This window comes from Microcebus murinus, chromosome 9, assembly GCF_040939455.1.
Source record: "Microcebus murinus isolate Inina chromosome 9, M.murinus_Inina_mat1.0, whole genome shotgun sequence".
Lineage (NCBI taxonomy): Eukaryota > Metazoa > Chordata > Mammalia > Primates > Cheirogaleidae > Microcebus > Microcebus murinus.
This window is the reverse complement of record NC_134112.1, coordinates 46,448,049-46,471,617: the sequence shown is the minus strand read 5'-3', so window position 1 is coordinate 46,471,617 and position 23,569 is coordinate 46,448,049. Positions and strand designations below refer to the sequence as shown.

At 39.4% G+C, this 23,569-nt stretch overlaps 1 protein-coding gene across 4 annotated transcripts in view; it reads right to left on the bottom strand.

Annotated features, from left to right (window-relative positions):
• CDK6 (cyclin dependent kinase 6) overlaps positions 1 to 23,569 on the bottom strand; it is a 209,150-nt gene that overhangs the window by 102,527 nt on the left and 83,054 nt on the right. For all 4 annotated transcript variants that reach the window (XM_012779637.2, XM_076006439.1, XM_076006437.1 and 1 more), the window contains exon 4: positions 10,620 to 10,787. In XM_012779637.2, the coding sequence (XP_012635091.1) occupies positions 10,620 to 10,787 (168 nt within the window). The remainder of the gene's footprint in view (positions 1 to 10,619; positions 10,788 to 23,569) is intronic.

Here is a 23,569-nt window from a genome sequence, read left to right as displayed (position 1 = left end):
TATTTTCCCACAAGAACTGATACCATGTGCAGTCCCTACCTCGCTGAAATCACCCAGCGTTACATAAGGTGCGGATAGTATTTAACGTCACCGTGAAATCTAGCAACTGAAATATGCTGGCTGAGTATTCAGAAAAATATTCAGATTCCATACATTTCAAAGCTTCAGTAACCTTTAAAAAGCAATTCATCAAACTATAAATGGGAAAGAAGAAAGGGAAGGATAGTGTTAGAAATTAAAAAAAAAAAGAATTTAAGACAGCAGAAGAAAACAAATCTTGTAACTTAATGTCAGTATCCAAACCTAGAAGTAGTAGAGCTTTTTCTCCCTTATTTTGGGGTTTTTATTGCTGGGCTGTTAAATTTACAGCCCCAATTTTAGATTCTGCCAGCTTTCAAAATAAATATATGAGCAGCACTAAAGTAAATTCTCCTACTCTTTCCCCTTCTTTCTTTTGGATGTTTCCCTGAGACTTGAAGGTGGATTATTCCTCCACGGCCAGCCGTGAGAGTTTAGCATTCAAATGTATGAGGGATTTAAAAATCATCAGTATCCTTATAGATGCTGGGTGCCACCATGTCATGCACCCTGTGTTTCAATCCCTAGAGAAAAGGAGAGCAGGAGGCAACAGGAGGAATAATGGTTCAGCAGCCCAAAGAGCATCATTTGGAAACACATTCTGAATATTAGCAATGAAGTCCATAAAAGATGACAGAAAATCCAGCACTACAAAGTAATCATATAAAAAACATTCGAGCTCAACTTTTGGAGGAACCTCTACAGGGTAACAGAAACGCACACCTAATCTTCTCAAGGACTCAAACAGGCTAAATAAAATGACTAAAGGAAACTACAATGCAGACATTTTCAACTCTTTCCTGTGACACTATGGTTCCTCCAATGATCCCAAGAGATGTTGATTTTTAAATAAAAACATATCATACAGAAAATCTCAGTGCACAAGTTGGGGAGGTGTAGCAATGTTTGGGATTGTGAAGAAGGAGGGACGAAGCACAATAATTATCTGAAGGTTAGGAATGGCTGTCCAGACAGACACTCAAAGCATAAATGTTCCTCCCTCAGAGCTCAAGTTATTATCAGGGAGTGACGCAGGCAACTGGGAAGATTAGCTGAAAGTTGTGTCTAAAACAAATTTTAAAAAAATCTTTAGATGCTTATAATTGGCACAATGACACACAAACGGTAACATGGAAAATGTAGAGTTGGAAATTCATTTATCAACTCATCTGTGAAAGCAGAAAGTTGTGAAAGCACTTGATTAAGTTCAAGTAATAAGTAAGAAATGTGAACTTGTCAGATAATGAGGAATATGCACTTATGTGTATGGGGGTAGCCTCTGGGTGGGAGAGGTGATGGGAGGGCAGAAAGGCAGGTTGAGGCTGAACTGCAAAAAACTTTGTACACCATGCTATAGAGTCTGACATTCATTCTTTAGGTCCTGGAAAATCATGAGGATTCATTTATTCATTCATTCAGTGTATTATCTGTGAAGTGCCTACCATGTGCAAAGAAGGTGCAGTGGGAAATGCTAAAATACAGAGTATAAGATTTGGATTGAGGGAATGAAAATGGATATGGCTAATGTTACAAAATTTCAATAACATTATCCTTTTTCTTTTCTTTTTTCTAAAGAGATGAGGGTCTCCTCTGCTGCCCAGGCTGGTGTCAAACTCTTGGGCTCAAGTGATCCTCCTGCCTTAGACTTCCGAGTAGCTGGGACAATAGGCCCCACCACCACACCCTGTTCAATAATGTTATCTGGAACTAGAAATTTACACTCTGAGATTATCAAAGCCCAAGCAAAATAAAGATACTGCCACTTTCCCTTCCTTACAAGGAAGTAGTGACAGCTATAAAACCTAGAAGCTCACATATCCCAAAGAGTTAAGAGAACACAAAAATCCAAATCACAGAAACATTGTTTTATATTCAGTTCCAAGGACCATGTTTCATATTCCTTTGAATATGAACATGACACTTGAGTTAAGCAAATTTAGAGATAGAATTATCTCATTAAATAGAGTTCTTCAGACAAGCCTTTGACCAAGCACAGAAGGCATATTCCCAAGACTGTTAAGTATAAGAGGCAACAATATTTTTTCATCTTCTGGATCCCTGAGAAAACTTTTGTTTACAAAATCTCTCTAAAGCAGTGGTCCCCAGCCTTTTTGGCACCAGGACGGGTTTCATGGAAGATAATTTTTCCATGGACTGTGGGGGGAGGTGCTGGGTGAATGGTTTCAGTATGATTCAAGTGCATTACATTTATTGTCCATTTTATTACTATTATTACTATATTGTACTACATAATGAAATAATGATACAACTCACCATAATGTAGAATCAGTGGGAGCCCTGAGCTTGTTTTTCTGCAACTAGACGGTCCCATCTGGGGGTGATGGGAGACAGTGACACCTCAAGTGTGTTGCAATTGATTTATTATGATCTCTGTGCAGTCAAACCTTTGTGTTAATGATAATCTGTATTTGCAGCCACTCCCCAGGGCTAGCATCACCACCTCAGCTCCACCTCAGATCATTAGGCATTTGATTTTTGTGACGAGTATGCAACCTAGATCCCTCACACGCGCAGTTTACAGTAGGGAGATTCTAATGCCTCTGCCAGTCTGAGAGGAGGCAGAGCTCAGGGAGTGATGTGAGTGATGGGGAGTGGCTGTAAACACAGATGAAGCTTCCCTCCCTGCCAGCCACTCACTTCCTGCTGTGTGGCCCAGTTCCTAACAGGCTATGGGACAGTTTCCTGGCCTGGGGGTTGGAGAACGCAGCTCTAAAGCATTTGGTCTTGTCAACCTTAAGACAATGTTTGGTCTTCACACCTAAATTCGGCCTCAGCCTTCTGAGACTTGAATGGGATCATATATGGTGTCTTTATGGAAAACAGGATATGAAAAACCAGGTGACAACCAGATCCCATATATATCGTATCTTGGCAGGACATGCTGGTTGAACAGATGTATGGAGAAAGCAAGGAACACCCTGCCCTTTCTCTGAGTGAAACATCCTCCAGCAAGTAGCATTACAGTCGAACTGTTTTCATCCAGAACTAATTTGCAACAGTGACCACTTATGAAGGAATTAGAATTAAGTGAGTCAAATGAATGACTATCTTTTATAAATAAGGAAATCAGTCATTTGATTCATTTCACAAATATATCTGGTGCAATTAGATACCCACATGCATGCACACGCACCTACAGCAGCCTTCTGTACAGGATAGAACACATTCTCTTTCTACATGGGGAAATTCTCACAGTGGTCATCAATGTTTGCCTTCACCGGGGAGGCAGAGTTAACCTATCGGATGGTAACTCAAAATGTGTTTTATTACCACTGAGAATGTGCAGTGGAGGATCTGGATGGGTTTTCATGTTTGTTTTGGCTCTGGCATTTTCCACGTACCCAGCCCTGGGAATCCTAAAGAAAACGTGTCCTGTTCCCATCTCTGTGCACTGCCCCCATTGTGTTCCACTTCCCTCATGGTGAAAGTGAAAACGAAACCGGCACAAACACTCCATTGTTAACTATGAAATATGTACTGGCAAGTGGAAGTTTTAACAAAACAGACCTGGTTGTGTCATGGCAAGATGTTGAGCGGGGAAGGAGTCACAGGAGCCCTTCCTGCTCCAGAGGTGTGGCCTGCACTTTCGCTGAGGTGCTGAGGCGACAGGGCTTTGGGTTTTTTCCATTATACTCATGTAATGCTCCTGGTTTGATTTATTCAGTATGCACTGGCAGCATTTGGAGGCTTCTGTGGGAGCCACTCGGCTGCCCAAGCAGAGGCACAAACCCTGCCAGGTCTCCATAGTAAATACAACATGCACGGAGAGGAAACAAGCATAAACAATTTATTTTCTCCTGTAAAAGATGACATTGTTCTCTGGTTTCTGGTCCTACTCCACTTTGTCACTTGGTGGTGCCAACTGGGTGCCGTACAATGAGCTATTCCAAACACATCCACAGAGAACAAGCACGGATTGCATGATACGCACATCCACAGGGCCCGCATCCAGGCGGGTTCTAGGAGGAGGATGCTGGTGACCTCGTTAAGCATCCTACATCCTGACATGGGTGAGCAGGGAGGGGTTCCCTGACCCCCAGCCTAGGCAGGCTCCTGAATTATATCACTCCATAGAACCACACCCTTGCCTTTTTTGCACTTACCCCTCTAACTCTACAATTCTTTGTGTGGCTATTTGGTTCAGCTCTATCTCCCCATTTTTTTCTTGTAAGCTCTTTGAGAGCCCGGACCTTGTCCATTTCCGTTCACCATCATCCCTCAGGTTCACTGACAGTGCCTGGCACACGAGAAGCGATCAGTAACTGTTTGTTGACTGAAAGCCACAACTCCATTTCATTAATTTTCTCCCCTAGACTTATCCAAAAGTTTCTGAATCCACAGGTCTCCTTAAGTGTTTTCTATAATAAATGTTGTCAACACTGAGGTTAGGGTAAGGAACCATCTATTTTCAGAGGCATAAGAAGAGAATGTAAGCAATCTGGCTTTTGTAAACTTAATAGTATTAAATAAATTAATAAAGCAGTTTTGGAATCTTACCAGTTCCAGATTTAAAAAAATAAAAAACTCCAAATGAATTTTTGCACTTTGTACAGCTGTCTGATAAAAGTCTTCCCATGTTTACTATTTACTTGTTTTTTGGTGATTTCTACAGAGTGAAAGATGTTTTCAGAACATGAATATCTTTTAATAGGGAAGATAAGGAAAAAAAACCTTTGAGAAGGGGAACATAATTTGCTTAGTTCGAGTTTTATTAAGTCACTAAAAGATAGGAGAGTTTTCCCACTCTTCCATTATGGTACAAAGTGGAATTTTCCTCCAAACTTTTTGGGTTAGGCACAGGCATTTGAAGGAAAAATGCTTAGTGATTAGCATTAAATGATGGCATAAAGGCCCTAAAAATACACTGAAAAGTCACTGTAAGACTGTTCAGTCAGTGCAGAGAAGAAACTATCTCAGTGCAGGAGGTGAAATTACTGAGGTATCAAAAGGAATGACCTAATTTTAGGGTATAGATGTCGTTCTACTCATGGACGGCTTTATGGTGACTGTCCCGGGGAGTGACAGGCTCTGACTGCCTAGGTGTTGGCAATCACATCTGGGTATAAAAACGTCAATGCTATCATTGCCTTGGGTGGCCTTCAAAGCAGTCTCATGTACAGTTAGTGCAGCACAATATATGCACTGTAGTGATCATGCACTTGGATAATTTTAAGGGAGCAGACACACACAGGAGTAAATCAAGAGAATGCTTGAGCTTTCCTAAACAATGATACATTTACAAGACATTCAGGTGTACAAGTGTAGTGGAAGAAGTTTTATTCAGAGATCTACATAAAAAAAGGGAACCAGGAGGCACCAGTTTATGCCTCAGTGTTCCTCACTGCATCAAAATGTGGCATGAGCTAGTTGTTTTATAATTTCTATTTTAACAAGACTTAAAAATATATTTTAAAAAATGGACTCTTGAATATTTGTGGAACCTCTGGATACCCTTTGTAGAACCTCAGAGTTCCAAAGAACATCATTTGGTACCCCCTGAAGCACTGGAGCTTTTGGTGCGGATTACAGGGGAGTGGGGATCGTGGTGAGAGCCAGAATATAAATATTAGATCTCTCCAAGCCATTTATAGTCTATTTGGTGAATTCATACTTAATCTGGTCACAACTGCCTGTTTGAGTAGCAGTTTCCCCACTTTCAAAGTGGGACAGTTGATAGAATTCCAAAAACACCAAATCCAATGGCAACAGTATCACCCTGCATGCTTTAAATTGTTAGGTTTAGGGAAAAAATAATAAAGATCTTGAATTATAAATGAGAGAAGAGAAGATTGCTCCCTCCCATAGAGCTACATGATTGTCAGAGTCCTCCCTGCGGCTGCTGGCGATACGCCCCAGGCTCTGCTCTGAGACTGGGGTGTACCATCAGGTAGGACTGAAACTGCTGGCTGAAACCCTTACCTTGACAGACAAAAATGAGCAGCAATACACACTACATTTCACGTGGGAAGGACTTAGAAACATTGACTTTAGAGTGACTCTAAATATAATTTCAACTAGTCATAACAGCCATTCTCTTGTATGACCTTATTCTTCCTCCTAATAGCAGGTATATGTGTATATTCTTGAAATCTTTTTGCCACAGAGATTACATAACTGCACAAGTCATGATTCTTACCTATCTCTTAGGTGCAATGGAAAGAACCTCCTTGTAACCTGTTTTCTTTGGTTTTCCAGAAATAGTTCAATACAGATTATAGAAGTTAATTTTTTCATGGCTTCAGAGAAACTTTTCTGATAAAAATAACCCATGTCAGGTGCTAAGCATGATGGGCCCCTCCTTCTCTTTACATTTCCAGCTCCTTCTTGAACCACAAGGAACCTCACAGGCATGCTTATGGAGAGGCCGATCTGCATGTCCATGCTCTGCCCATGAGCTTGCAAACACCAGCCTCTACACTTAGGGGGTGAACACACAAGTGGTAGAATCTGCTATTAGAAGCAAGGATACCCCATGCACTTCCCATTTAGTCTGAGAATTCCAGTGTCTTGAGTGTGGTATGGGGTGAGCTGGGAGATTCAGAGAGAATGTCTCCTTGGTACTCTGGGTTCTGTGCCCCAAGAAAGAGAAGGCTAGAGCAGGGCTAACGCAAGCACCTCTAAAGCATGAGGCCCGGGGGCTCCTCTTGCCCAGGCCTAATGTGTATACTGTCTCCATCCATATCTTAATTCTACCACCTTTAAAGAAATAGGTATAAACAACCTTTACTCTCTATGGGTACACATGCATGCATGACTATACTGAGCAGCAAGAACCCAATATGCCCTTAAAGACATCTGAATGCCATGCTGGAGGCAGTCCAGTGAAGTCAGGTATCTAAGGGGCATTTAAGCCTTTAGATTAGTCCCTAATTTATTAGATAGGGACAAACTAAGTCATTTGGCCCTGTGTTACATACCACCTACAGCTACAACTATATTCCAGACATATAATGACTGTCCTAAATTAGTTTCCGCCAAAAAGGCCAACATAGAATATATTTCATTTATGAAAAGAATAATATTAATAGACACTTGTTTTCACTTAACAATCTTTATAAAACAATAAAGATCAGAGTATAAAGGCTTATGGCCCAAGATGCCTGGAAAACTCATCTGTCAAAAATAGCTAATTAATTACTCCAGAAAAGATACCTGCTGTTGAATACCGGCATAGAGCATACTGGCTCATAAATTATGGAGCAGTAGTCCAGGATCTATCAGGTGATGACCTTATAATGGAACTAAATACTGCTAACTGCTCCCTCAAAGGTCTATGTTATACGTGAGAACATGAAGCTAAGAATACCTTTGTCAATGATCCAAACAGAAATATCATATATTATATACATATACATTTATCAACATAGATAGAAAAAAGCTGCCTAATAATTTACTCATTATTTCATTTGGAGAATGTTAATTATCTTAGAAGAATCCGATCCCTCTTCTAAAGCTTGCTCTAATACCAAAACAAAAGGGATTAAAAGTATGTCTTCAAATAAGTAGTAGAATTACAGTAATGCCACATTCCTTTATCTCTACAGCTTTCTGTTCAGGACAGGAAGTTCAATTCATACACATAATCTGTTCATGATACAGCAGAAAGGATTACTGTAAACACCAAGCACAAACTATGAACTTATGTGCAAGTCATCCTTTCACTCCTAACAGAGACCCAGCTATTGCATGTAGCATTCATGACTTTGAACACAGGTAGCTGCGAATCAATCAATCAGGACAAGGTGCAAAATGGACTCAGACATTTTAAGGTATATGGTTCTAGTAAGTCCTTCAGCTTAGTACCACCACGCGGCTATGTAGGAATACTGAAACACATCAAACGAGACTATTAAATGTATAAAATAACTCTTTCCTTATTCTTATTATGACTCAAATGCTTATATCTACATGTCAGCATTTGTCAATTTATTCATTCAGAAATATTTTCTAAGTATCTATCAAAATAAACAAGGCACTATGTGTTAAGGCTGAATAAGATGCAGCATCTGGCTTCAAGGAACTTACAGCCTAATAAAACTTCAAAATAACTAAAAACAAGATAGAAAACAGTATTATGAAAGACATTAATAAGATGTTACTCTGAAAACATTGAGGCAGGAAGGAGGGATTAACTTCTGCAAGGGGCACCAGAAGGGGACATTTGAGTGAGGCTTTGAAAGATAAGTAATGTATTAGCATTTCTCATAGCTGTAAGATGACAGTTTCGAATCAGTTAACTTATAATTCCTTTAACATTCCACAAATTAAGTTGATTCTTACTTCCTGTATGACATAACCCACTAAAAAATTTGTATTTCCAGGAAGGGAGTGTAGTCTTTTCTCTTCAAGAGATACTAAAAATACATACCAGTTCAGTCTGAAAAACTGTGAGTCCAAGTTTTTATGTCACCACGTGTATGTAAATCAATGAATCACTATATTAAATGGATTTTTTCTTTAAGTAGAAAAAATATAAAACAGTAGGAAAATTTTAAAATGCAGTACCGAATAGGAAACATAACCTTTATAACTGCCATTAAATTCCAGTTATCATTCTTTCCAATAAAGTCTGAATTTGTTCTAGTGTCTTTCTCAGCTACTAACATCTTTTACTTATGTCACCAGAGCCAATATGGACTAGGCAGCACAAACTAGATACTGAAAAATCACGTATTTATGATTGCCTTTCCCCTTTTCTCTATGAAATAATTTATATCTTCCTGTTGGAACATACCAACTTTCAGCAAGAATGGAATGTTAATTGATGTTACGTACAAGCTAGGCTGCCATTCCTGATATTTAATCAGCGAGAAAAAAAAATCGAAACAAAAACCAACTGGGTTTCCTGTTTTTATTTATGGTTATTAGTGCTCATTTAGGGGGCTTAAAATAAAGTATCCGTCTCCAGTTACAGCTCATCCTTCCCCCAATTAATGTACCCAAGTAGACCAGTTCCTTCCATCTACTCCCCTGATGACTCTCTGGATCACAAAGCCTATTCAAGCTTCTCCCCAGGGCCTCAAAACAACATATGCAACAACTTCCTAGGGAAGCCTGAAGGCTACCTCACCCTTCCCACTGGGGAAATACACAGACTCAGCCGTTTCTGGTGTGATTATGTAAGAATACAGGCCTTGCTTGGCCCTGCCCAAAGCTGAGACGGATCCTTCAAACATCAGCGCCTGCCTTCTCTTCTCTAAAGCAAGGCCAAAGAGGAAACAAGTAGGGTTTATCTTTTAACAACGGCAACATATTCCAAGGAATCCTCAATAAAAATTCTGATGCCCTAGGAAAAGTCTATAATGTTGGGAAAGAAAATAGTCTTACAGGTGCAAGTTGTAGCACCCATATTTTGATGGAGTAGAAGAGGGGCAGTGGGAGAACACTTTTGTAACTTGGATTTTTTCCTAAGGCAAGTTATCAGTCTCAGAGAATTTCCAACTCCTCTTTTGGATTTCTGCTTATCAGCTGAAACATTACTGGAATTTGGGGAAATAATTTTCTATTGCACGAAATGTTAGTCTCCTTGAAGCACATACACTAAATGCCAACACCAGGCACCCGTCACCCAAGTCATTGTGATGAACAAAGATGCTGCCAATCATTTCTCAGTAACAGGGCAGTGCTGCCCCTGGATTTGAGAACCACTCTGAGGCTAACGATGGACTATAAGGATTCCTTTTCTTAAAGCTTAATTTACAGCAGGTAGTTTACTCAATTTACTATATGTAAGGCATGAATTTACCATATATGCAAAATAGATCTTCCAAAGCCAAGCATATTAACACCTACACACAAGCTGCTCTTTTTATATTTTGGGTGTAGAATTTCACAAAAATCCATCTCTGAAACAATGAAATATAAGGAGGAATAGAAGCTAACCTAAGTCAGTAGCTATATGGTTTTGGATTTGAATGAGACAAAGAACAGGTTAGCATAACTATCATTCTTTGCCAAAACAGGGCTCTTAAGTTCACTCTTTCTAGGCTGGCTTGGATGTGTAGCCTTCACCTGGCAGATGGACCTATTCCTTCACAGATCATCCAAGTTCACTGTAAATTTAATTTCTTCTTGATAGTTGGCACCACAGCTTCAGAGGAGTGCTTTAACACACCTGCGCAGGCATTGTCTGTTTCTCAAACCAGGTGCAGACAGGCCATCGCTGCTAGTGCTCTCTCTTCCCTGACCTTGTGCTATGTGTTCCCCAGGCATTATGTATGCAGCTCGGAAAACAGTGGTCATGGCAAAAAGCATCTGGAAATTTGTTAACTGATTCTTCTCTAGTGGCTAAGAGGCTACAGGCTATTTCCACAATGGCTCCTGTCCACAAAACAAGCCCAGCCCAGTTGTGTCTGTAGCTGCAAATAGAAAGCTTTCCTCCTACCCACTGCTACCTTAAAAAGTACGACATTCTGTCCACCAAACTAACCATGGGCAGTAATACCACTGGGCCCAGAAGCGGGGCAGTTTGTCATTCAGAATATATATGTTTAATAAAAGGACAACACTCTCTCACTCACCACTGAGGTAAGAGCCATCTGAAAACTGTAGATGCGGGCAAGGCCGAAGTCAGCCAGTTTTATTTGTCCACTGCTGGTCACTAGGATGTTCTGTGGTTTTAGATCACGGTGCACTACTCGGTGTGAATGAAGAAAGTCCAGCCCTCGGAGAAGCTGGAACATCATATCCTAAATAAAAACAAAGAAGAAAAATCAATAAACAATAAAAACAGAAATAAAACATTTGCTGTATCCTGAATATAAAAACAGAAATAAAACATTTGCTGTATCCTGAACCTTCAGCATCTAGTTAAGTGCTTGGCACACAGTAGGCATTTGATAAATATGAGACAAATAAATGAATCTGTCTTCCTTCTTGCCTCTCCATTCTCCCATTCTTGAGAACACTACAAAAAATTTCACTCTCCTTCTGCATTTCATTAATGAAAGTCAACTTAAGGATAGTTTTAGGTGGCATAGGAAATGTTTTGACAGGATATATGCCAAACTGGTGTCAGTGTTTAATGCTGGGGAGAGAAAGCAGGAGGTGGTGAGAGGGGGAGATACTTTTTATTTCATACACTTCTATATTGTTTAATATGTTATTTCAACAATTAAAATTTCGTGATTAATAATATTAATAGCGGTTATTATTTTTATAGCACCTAATACCAAACACTTTCCATTTAGTAACTCATTTAATCCACAGACTCGGTGTAAATAATGTCATCACACCATTTTACAGGTCAAGAAACTGATATACAGAAGTAGGTTAGGTCATTAGCCCAAAGTCACAAGACAGTTTTGATTAAACAGGAATCTGGAAAACTGGATTCAAATTCCCAACACACTCCTTTAGGAGATCAATGAATGAATGAGTATGTGAAATGAGGCAGGCCATTTAACTTCCTGAATCTCAGTTTTCCTGTCTGTTAAATGGGAAAGTAACAAAACCTACTTTATGGGATCATTGTTAAGCACTTAGTACAATAGGTAAGTACTCAATAAATGACAGCTATTAATACTATCGTTGATTAACCAGCATGGAGCAGGGGGCCATTCAGAAAACAAACTAATTATCAGATCTTTTTCTAATTTAAGCTCCAATAAAATTACATACAAAATTTAACATTCACAATTTGAAAGTAGGAACTTGAGACATCAGCCATGATACCATCATCCTCTGAAAACTTGGGATAGTTAAGAGTGACCTATTCCCCAAATATTATAAGAATGATGTATACACTGAAAGATGGAGCTATTTTGTTCATACAACAGTTGGAAAAAGAACTAGGCAACGTCATGAACTTCAGACCTGGTAGGGGCTGTGAGGATATACTTATTCATCAGCTGGACCACTAAACCCTTTCATGGAAAACAGCATATTTGGTTGCTAGTTTACAGTTCTTATTCCTTTAGGGCTGGGAGTTCTGTGTTTACATCCTAGCTTGTTTAAAACCAAAGCTTTAGATTTTCCATCTATAAAATGGAGAAAATAGTGCTTACTTTTCATAATACTAGGGGGTTTAAATGAAGCAATGTATGCAGAGTGGTAGTGCAGTTTCTGGCCTATGGTCAGCATTCAACAAATGATAATCACTAGGATGATTATTGCCAAGATAAGTGTCTCTAGGGAGACAGAGTCACAAACAACTATAAGAAAATGAGGGCCAGTGTGACAAGGTCAACACGAACAAAGAGCTAAAAAGGGGCATGCAATGACATAGGTGTGCTGGAATTATTTTTGAGATCACCCTACATGGGTATTCTGAACTAGCAGGGGTCACCTTCTAAGCTTTCAAAAGTGAAAACCCTGGAGAAGACTGCATTGGTGAGGGCTGGCCCTTCAAGACTTGAGAAACACTGCAGGTCAAACAACTTGCAATGAATAAACAGGAGTGTGAAAATGAAGCACAAAATGTTCAAGAAAGTTGTCTTTTGCTGTGGCAAATAAGTCTTTATTGGAAACACATGCACACACTTGTAAGCACTGAATTTTAAAAAGCATGACTAACTTAAAGTACTGTCATGCTGCCTTGTCATCTTTAGCTTCCTATATACTAAACATCACCCACTTACAACAGTACAAAGAGTAAATCTGCTTGGCTCATGTTGCAGTGTTCAATTTAAGCAGCCAATTAGAAGTATAAAAACTTAAAAATCTGAACAAATTAATAAGGCCTACCAAAATTTATAAAAAGCCTAAACTATAGCATAAAAAAGAAACATGTATGGATTTTATTTGTGTATTTACTTATATAGCACATACTATAATTTTCTTAGTTATAAAATTAATTTAAAATATATATATACATGGTTAATGCAGAAACATAAAATTTTTTAAAAATCCAGAAGAAATGGAAAAATCACTCAAAATCTCAGAGAACAGAGAAAAACTTCACTATTAAATAATTTTTGTCTTTCCAGTCTGTCTTTTAAAAATTACATATATTTTTATTTTATTTACATGTAGAGCTATAATATATATTATATTTAAATAAAAATGATTATTATTCTGTACACATTACTTTATGGCTCTTTTAAAAACATTTAACAATTCATTGTGAATATTTTGCCACTTCAACAAAATTCTTCCACAATATAACTCTTTTATACAATATGACTTTTGAAGAATGCATGGTTTTCCTCCCTGGGATATGCCATAATCATTATTATTCAGTTTTAGTTGCAGTATTTTTTATTGCAGTATTTATTATTTACATTTGGTTGCAGTATTTTTGCACTTATACTACAGGTCTAGTTCTCCTTTGTTTAAAGATTAGAGCAGATTAAAATGACTTGTTAGTAGCATCATATCAAAGTACAGGTTAAGCAGTATGAATTCCCATGCCTGCACTAACATTGACTCCATGTAAACGAGCTGTATAGATCTAAGTTAGTTCTACCCAGGAATGACCATTCTTTAGATTTTATTAGTTTAGTTAACAAACTGAGTTTTCTTTAAAACCTCCAATATCTGGATACAGTATGAGTCCTAAACTAGTGAGCTTGGAATTAATGACTTAAAAACCAAAATCTTGCCAAAAATCTCATTACCTTCAGTAATTCAACTGTGAGTTAGGTTGATGAACATTATGAACCTGCATTAAGCATAATTTGGGGACCTTCCCCTCAGTCTTTAACCATCCTTCACTAGAGCACACCATCTCAAAGGTCAGTAGGCGAAATACTCTGAGATTAGCTACTTCAGGAACTCTGGTCCCAAATAAGCATAAGACATGGTCCCAATTCCAGAGAATGATATAAACAAATAAACTGCAACATTATATAAGGTAAGAAAAAACACCTTGCCTTGAGAATCACAAGAAATGTTTAGGTCAAAGACATTTCACACAATTTTCTACTTAAATTTATTATCTGTTCTGTCTCAATTTACAGTGTTGTGAGACATACTCTTAAATTAGTGCCTCAAGATTTTAATCTAAATTAATCTGTCCTATAGACACAAATATTTCACAGTAACCCCAGTGATGCAATGCAATGAAACTATGGACACTGCCAATTAAGGCTCTTTCAGTTAAACACAGGTTTAAGAGTTTCCCTTTTTATGTTACAAAGCCCAGTCCCGGTATAAAAGGTTTGCACATCTAGTCATACCTATGATAAACAGTCACTTGGGGCCTTCATTTTATCTTTCTGAAACACATGACTTGAAAGCATGTTTCAACAGGACACCATTGTGGAATGAAGTCTGGCTCCCAGCAATTTTAGGTGGGGTTTTATCTTTGGCAACTCCCCTAAAAAGACTCTGGACCTCAGTCTGAATACCAGAAATCCTTAAATCTTGTCATTGTTTCTTTTAGGTGTTATAGAGCGCTAATCCTCTTATTTCTTTAAAACCAAAACAAACAAGAAAACTAAAAACCTACCTCAGGCTTTTCTAATGGGAAAAAAGATTTATCATTGAGTCTCATTTTCCAACTACAAAAAAGTCGATTACTTCCAAAAGATACTAAAAATATCCCATTTATATCATACAATAAATCACAGAAATGACACCTTTAAATGGACAATTCCGGATATTTGGATATACCTAGGTAATCTGAGTGATATATTCACATCCTCGAAGTTTCAGCACCAAAAATGTACATCAATAGTTTATTTATTTAAAAATTAAAAACAAGACATATATAATTTATAAGCAAGAATACTCCTTTTTCCCCCTTATAATCTGTAAACCAGTCTTTTCAAATTTGTTATCCAAGTTTTCACAGAAATATCTTCATAGTGGTTTGTTTGTTTCTCATGAAGTGTATTGGGAGTCTATAGTCTAAAATATAGCATATGTTACAATGGTTTTTTTTTTTTCTTAAACAACCAATAACGACATACTGAATTAAGGTAGGGGTTATGACTATAGGAAAAGAGGTAGGGTTACCTGAGCCTCCTACATATAACTTTTTCATCTGTCATGACTCCCCATTTCTCCCTCCCTTCAGCCCCTGGCAACCATTATTCTACTTTGTTTTTATGAATTTACTCTAGATACCTCATATATGTGGAATCACTGCATTTGTCTTTTTGTGAATGGCTCATTTCACTTAGCGTAATGTCCTCGAGTTTCATTCATGTTGAGGCATGAGCCATAATTTCCTTCTTTCTGAGGCTATATATTATTCCCTTATATGTGTATACTACACTTTGTTTATTCATTCATCCATTGACAGACACTTCAGTTATTCCCAGCTTTTGGCTATCATGAATCATGCTGCCACGAACACGGATGTACAATTATCCCTTTGCAACCCTGCTTTCAATTCTTGTGGATAAATACTCAGATGTGGAATTGCTGGATCTAGTCCTAGGATCTTTTAAAACCATAGTTCTCCCATAAAATGTTGTTCAATACTGCTACCTAAGCAATGAAATAGTGAGTAACAAAGCCATGTTAAGGTCCTGGAGGGTCACTCAGGCAGGTTCATTAATTCCTTGGCAATTTCACCCACTCCTTTCTGCACTAAGGGAGAATCTGTGCCACAGTCACCACATCGATCTTACTGTACATACCCACACACTCTACTTCAAAACTTGACAGGGCTCCTGTATGCTTTCACTGAACAATCCACAACGATTACAATGAGCTTCAAAAACTGCTTTATAAAACAGGTTCTCCCTACTTCTCGCTTTGGTTCTCAGGAGGGCCCAAAGAATGCCTCATTCAAGATCATAAAGGACAAAACAAATCCTGAGAAAGCAAGAGGAGGGTTAAAGTGGGTTCCTTAAGATTTCTGGATCACCTGGGAAGTTGTAATTGTCAAATTCAAAGCAAGCAATCAGCCAGTGGACCTGAAACAAGCTGAAAGAGTCACAGGTGAGCTCTGTTCCAAAGAACAGTGAAAACTATGGCCACATTGCCCGGCATTTTGTCCCTGTGCACGAGGGGATAAGGTGTAATCTGCCGCTGTGCGTGAAGGAGATGTGGTAACTGAGAAAGGCCACAGGTCACTCCAGCACCTCAGCAGAAACTAAGGCAGGGGCCCCAACTGGAAGTGCTCGTTTTCTATCTTTACTGCTTCTAGGCAACTGGGTAAAAAGCATAAGACAAATGGCATTGTGTATAAATTTTATTAATCAAATATATATTCTGAAGTGAGAATTAAAAGAATCCACTTGTCATTTATTCCTGGAAGTGATGATATAATGCTGAGAAGGTAAAGAATCAGTCTCCACTAACTAGAAATAAAAAATAACAATTCATTTTCACCACGGCTGAAAATGTTGTTGGTGTCTGAAGGACGATGTAATGACTTAAATGAAGAGTCTGAAAGAAAGAATCATTATCTCATCATAACAGCTATTATTAACCTACTGTGGAAAATCATCAGGAACTGAAACTACAAATATGCAACGTTAATTATAACTTCTTCAGTGCAGGAAATAAAAATCAGCACTGCAGAATAAGAAAACATGAAGCACAAGTGCCTAGGTTGTTGGCTAACGACCCAAATGCTTATCACTGTATACATAATATTTTGTAATGCTTTTAAAAACATTTAATATTAAACTGTGAATATGTCTCCATTTCAACACATTTATCTATTAATATAATTGAATTTTAACAATATGCTTTCTGATGGCTACAACTAGACAAAATACCTTCTCATCTTTCCTCATTCTCCCTCTCAATTCCCTCTTTTGAGAATCTTCCTCTCACTTCGCACTTCCCTCCTCTCCAAATGAGGTACTCTGTTAGAGAAGTTGGTGTTCCATGGAGTAGAGCAGATTAGTATCTGCCTGCTGTAGCAGACGTCATTGGTTCCCAGCCGTGAAAGACTGGCCCAGGCCAATGAAGGCAATCACACCTCCATTTGCTAGGAACTGATCCAGGGATGAACATGAGACCTAGTCCAGTATGGGCAAATTGGCTAGAGAGTTTCAGGAAGCATTTTCCTCCTTAGTAAGAGCACTGTAGAATGCTCTCTGCTGTACTTCCTCCTCATCCCCCACTCATGCCTTATACTGACTGCTACCTGAGAGCATAAACTTGGAGGGTAACAACCATCCTGAACCATAAGAGGAGACATCATCTGCACACATAAAAGGCCAGAGTGCAAAGAAGGAAAGAGTGTGGGTTTTTGATGACATCAATGAATAGCCGGATCAACTGTGGGGCTGCCTGCTTCCAGCCTTTTAGTTATGCAAGCAATAATGCCCTTATCTAAAGCCATTTATTACTGAGTATTCTGTAATTTGCAGCTAAAAATTATTGTAACATATCTAACTTAATTAACATTATATTAATTAAAACCTGTAAAGAACACTATCAATCCATAGCCGCCATTCCCCACCCCCTGACCCCCTGCACAAGGGGGCATTCTCTTCTTGTTGCCAATGATCCCTTCCAGGTGGTTATCCTTTTCTCTTTGAGACGTGTACCTCCTTCCATTAATGTTCATAACATCTCTTTCTTCATCACTATCACTTACTGTCACCCACCATGCTCCTCAGGGACTGTGGCTCATTCTCTTGACCCCACACTCATCATCTTCCTGCATGACTTTGACATCCCTCGGATGCTCCAGAGCTAACACTTTTGCTTCAGAACTTTAACTTCTTTAACCTCATCCCATGTTTTGCAGCCTACCTAATGCACATAGAGATTGCTATTATGTCCTACCTAATGCACATAGAGATTGCTATTATGTTTCATAAATGGAACGTGAATGTATACAATTACGTGAATGTATACAATTACGTAACTGTCTTTGCACATCACAATATATACAATTCATCTGCATGTAGATCAATTTGCCATATAGATCTATTGCTTAATTTTTAATGGTTGTGTACTGTTCTATTTTTATGTATATACTATCTTTAGCCAAATGTTTTAAGCATTTATTATATTACCCACCAATTTTAAATGCCACTTTTATCATGTTCTGAATTACTTGAACTTAATTCTGGACTTTACTCTTCCACTTCTGTTTAGAGTACCTGTCTCTTTTAGTTATATATTTAGAATACATTTTAATGTACGATAGGGCAAGTTTCCTCATTCCATTCTTTATAAAACATTCCTGGATATTCTTTTCTTTAAATAAATAAATAAATAAATTAATTATTTTGCAGACTGGATCTCTCTATGTTGCCCAGGCTGGCCTCAAATTCCTGGGCTCAAGCAATACTCTCTGCCTCAGCCTGCTGAGTTGCTGGGACTATAGGCACATGCCAATGTGCCCAGCATTTCTGGATATTCTTACATGTTATTATTCTGGACTGATTTTAGAATCACTTTATTGAGTTCCCATACCCTCCAAAAAATCCCTTTCGTATTTTCACTGATTCTTAAAAATTAATAGATTTGGGTAGAACAGATACCTTTACAATATTGAGTCTTTCCTCTTCTTCATTCATTCTTCTTCTGAGTCCCTAGTAAAGTCATGTCATTTTATAATATAACTTCTACACTTCTGAGCCCCTTACTGCAGAGGGCCTGGTCAGCCTACCCTTCCTCGTGTACACTATATACCAATCACTTCCCCACTGAGCTCAGTCCTCAAATCCATCTTGTACTATCTGGCTAGCCTGATCTTTCTTTCAAACTCCTGGGCTCAAGTGATCCTCCTGCCTCAGCTTCCTGAGTAGCTGGGTCTATAGGTATGCCACCACCATGCCCAGCTAATTTTTCTATTTTTTTAATAGACATGGCGTCTTGCTCTTGCTCAGGCTAGTCTTGAACTCCTAACCTCAAGTAATCCTCCCACCTCGGCCTCCCAAAGTGCCAGAATTACAGGCGTGAGCCATCATGCCTGGCCTAGCCCAATCTTTTTAATGTGCAGACCTGATCTTGTCGGATCATTCTTCCTCCCTGAGTCCCCGCAGACAAAGCCCCGTGGGTGTGTGGACACAGCCAGATCCACACAGCGCCCTGCCAGCCCGTCTCCCATGGGTGAGGGGACACAGCCAGTTCCACACAGCGCCCTGCCTGCCCATGTCCAGTTGGTGAGGGGACACAGCCAGTTCAACACAGTGCCTTGCCTGCCCGTCTCCTATGAGTGTCTGGACACAGCCAGTTCCACAAAGCGCCCTGCCTGCCACTGTCCCTTGAGTGTTTGGACACAGCCAATTCCCCAATCACCCTGCCTGCCCATGTCCAGTGGGTGAGTGGAGAAAGTCAGTTCCACACAGCACCCTGCCTGCCCATCTCCTATGGGTGAGGGAACACAGCCAGTTCAACACAGCGCCCTCGTTCCCGTCTCCCAAGGGTGTATGGACACAGCCAGTTCCACACAGCGCCCTGCCTGCCCGTCTCACGTGGGTGAGTGGACATAGCCAGTTCCAACCCTAACCCTAACCCTACCTGCCCGTCTACCGTGGGTGAGTGGACACAGCCAGTTCCACACAGTGCCCTGCCTGTCTTTCTTCCGTGGGTGAATGGACACAGCCAATTCCACACAGTGCCATACCTGCCCGTCTCCCATGGGTGTGTGGACACAGCCAGTTCCACACAGCGCCCTGCCTGTCTGTCTCCCTTGGGTGAGTGGACACAGCCAGTTCCACACAGCGCCCTGCCTGTCTGTCTCCCGTTGGTGAGTGGACACAGCCAATTCCACACAGAGCCCTTCCTGCCCGTCTCCCGTGGGTGAGTGGACACAGCCAACTCTGGTCTTGCCTCCTGGTACTTTGTGGACTTCCTTCATCTTTGTTCACTCACTGCTCGATGGCCCCATCTTCTGAGAGTGGGGTCTGCTTTAATCACTCTTCCTCCAGATTTACTGGCCTCCCAGTACATTGTATTAACAACTGCCAATAAATGTTCAAGGACTTTTCATAAAGAAGTGAGACTCAAACTAAATTGGAAATGGCCATGGCCATGAAACCTACAAAGGCTGGTAAAGTCATAAAGTCATAAACAACTCACTTACTCCTCCCAAGGAAGAATACTGTAGCAAGTGATAAAACTCCATGGGAATCAGAAAAAGTAGGTTTGGATTAGGGAATAAGGACCAAAGAGGCATGGCATATAAATTAGTATTCATACCTATTAGCCATGAAAGTATCTTCCTATGTGTGTTAAGACTTTTGATTCATTATTTTAGAAATACAAATCTCCCAGGCCTCTAATGAACACTGGAGCAAGGAACAAAAACAGTGAAGGATGTTTCCTTTGTATCTGGCCATCTCCTTCAGAAGCAACTCGGCCAGTGAATCAAGAGGCAGAGATTTTCACAGTTTTCCACAACTAGGGGTATGAGCAAGGGGCCGCAAAGGGCTATAAGCAAGTCCCTTATTCCCCTCATCCCTAAGAGAAGCATTCTATGGGTCAAATCACTTTGCCTGAGTCTTCACTTGGACACAAAATTAGATGGACTACTGGCTATGTGTAAAATACTTTAATTTTATATCACATCGGTGTTTCACAAAGTATGATCTCTTAATTCAGTGTTATTGACTAAGTTCCATTTCATCTTAGCCACTAGCCAAGTGTGTAAGCAAGTCTCAACTTTTCTGTGCCTCAATTTTTCATTTATACAAATCAGGATATATACTGCTCTGCCTCTGTCATAGGACTACGGAGACATTCGATCATTTTATATTATATAGAATTGATTTGTGTTTTAAACTGCCAAGTGCTATTCAGCTAGGATTGTAAATTTTTTCAGGAATAGGAATGCAGTGCATGTGCATCTTTATATTCCCCACAGAATTCAACAAAGCACCTTATATAGAGAAATTCGTTGGTTTGCCTGATTTGATGAATCACCCATTAGTTTATAAATATGCACTAAGATGAAGTATAATGACTTTTGCTCTTGGCTTTGTGTACAGGAGTTACAGAACATTATTACTAATTAAACTGATTTCTGAGTCTTTCTTTAGCGAAAAGGCCATGATCCTGCACTGTGGCTTTTCAGGTATTCACTAAGAATTTACTGAATGCTTGCCAAGTGGAGGCACAAAGGAAAGTACCAAAAAAGTTCCTCTTGGATATGTTTAACTTAAGTGAGACCCCTGACCATGAAATGTAAATTTACATTTTTGAGGGCAGTATGATCTGAAAGAGAAAGAGCACTGGATACAGAGCTAAAAGCTTTGGATCTGAATTTGTGCTTACTATTTATATAATGTAAGGCAGGTCCTTGCAACCCTGTGAGCCTTGGCTTTCACATCTATAAGACTGAAATAACCTCCAAAAGGAAGAATTTAAACAAAATATTATATAATATATATTGATATGTATTATGGTTATATATATTAAGTAGGATACCATAAACTTAAGTACTTTATATACTATAAAGTATACATACATCATAAGTTGCCACCATTTTTATTATTCAGAAGAATTATGAAGCCCCTACTATGTGTAAGACATTGTGTTTAGCTGATGTTACACAAAAGCACCTGAAGACAGAGTCCCAAAGCGCTCCTATTTTAATGGGAGAGAAAACATAAATATGCACGTTCACATTTCAAGTCAGTATGTGATGGGACCACAAATAGCAAAGGAGCCACAGGCACTGGTAAGCACCAAGGAGGAAGCAGCATCTCAGCCAACCTGGGAGGTGGGCTAGCATTAGGCTTGGTGTGGGGAAGCCTCTGCCATGGGAGACACTAGCAGAGGCTTAGAGGAAGGCAAGTGTACTTGGAGACCAGCAGCAGCCCCAACAGCTAGGGTCCTGGGGAAGGGACATTGCTAAAAGGGACCACACTGCAAAGGGCTTTACTGCTGGGTGAGCAATGGTCTTATCTTAACTTTTGTATCTTGCAAAAGTTGTGAACATATGAAAAGAATGGAGCGTTATTGACATTTTAGCATATAGAATGGATGGGAAGTGGTGTGAGGAGGCTATCATGCCCTGGACATAATAAGGGTCTGAACTAGAATATTAGAAAGGGAAAGGAAGGGGGAAAAGGCAATTCAAGATACAAAGGCAGTATGTTAATACTTGTTTTTTTCACAGGTCAACTTTAATGGGCCATTCTGGAGGGCTCTGCCACATCTCCAGGTTGTATATGGGGTGATCTTGGGCCTGTTATTTAACCTCCCCTCCTATAGCAGCTAGCCTTAGTTCCCTCATCTGTAAAATGGGGGCAACAGTTTCTTCTAGAGTGGTTTCAATAAAACAATGTGTGAACCTCCCAGCTTGGGTAATGGGTTCAAAAGAGATGCCACTAAGTCAAGAAGAGGCTCTGGTACCCACCATTCGCAATGTCATCTGGCGACACTACAAGTTCAGATTCACCTAGTATTCCCCAGTTACCACGTGGACAGCCTTCTATCTTCCCTAATTCTCATTAAGATCAACAAACAGAACTGTGTGCATATTAAAGAACATAACCCTTAAAATATTTATTATTTTAGTTAAATCAAGTATTAGGTTGCCTGTTCTTAATTTTGAAAGTCTAAAGATTGCCAGCATTTTAGGTCTGGAAGGGTCCTTAGAAATCGTCTGTTATTATTCACTGAATGTATTATTAATATGTGTCTCTTTTTGTAAATAACCCAACTTTCTAAGGTGGTTTTAAAAGTTACATTTTACCTACACCTGGACAGAATTCTCTGTAGGGCCCTCTTGACTACTGAGAATCCCTCTAACTGTCCTTTGAGTGTTTTCATAGGATAATAACCATCTACTATAAGAATGTGATATAAAATTTTACTTAACATATATTCACAGAAGCTACTGATGAACAGCAGAAAACATTACTAATGAACTTTCTTACATAATTAATTCTGGTTGCTTTCCCAGCTTAACAAATAAGAACTAGAATTTGTGACATTATTTCCTTATGTTATCCATTAATGCTGAACTGTGTGCATTCCAACACAGAGAGGGGGAGAGGAGCAAATGAGGACTCTGAAAAGAACACTTAGCTTCATTTGGTCAAAAAATGGTCTTTACAAGGATTTTTATTATGGGTCATAAAACACTGCTTACCACAATGTACCTCCTTGAAAAAGAAAAGAAGTCCTTGCCGTGGTGAGAAGCTGAAAACACACTGAGCGTACTCATGCCTCCTTCTCATAAACACATCTGTGCATATTATCTGTTTTGGGTAGAGCTGCATGCATAGCTGTTTATGGGGACTTCACAGAGGCAGCACTTCAACATTTTTTATTTCACGTTGTTGCAGGGACTGAAATTTAAGCTTAGGTCTGTTAGGACAGAAGCAGCAAATGTATCTCTGTAGGGGGTGGAGGACCGTATGCTCCTCATGGATACTTTCTTCAGTCTATAGGAAGAAGAGGCTCTGGGTGGTCACACCTTGTCAGTAGAAACGTGGAGGCCAAGAGGAAAGGGAATTTTTAGGCCAAATAGAACTGAAGAGCTATCCCTTAAGGCAAAAAAGGGGACTCGGTTCACAATCTAATGACTATCTTACAAAGAAGAATTCTGCATGTAAACGTTAAAATCAAAACCACAATAGGTATTTCCAGGGAAAGACAGGCATCTCTACGGGAGGAAACTCTTAGTCTTAAGAGTATCCAATTTGATGGTGAATAC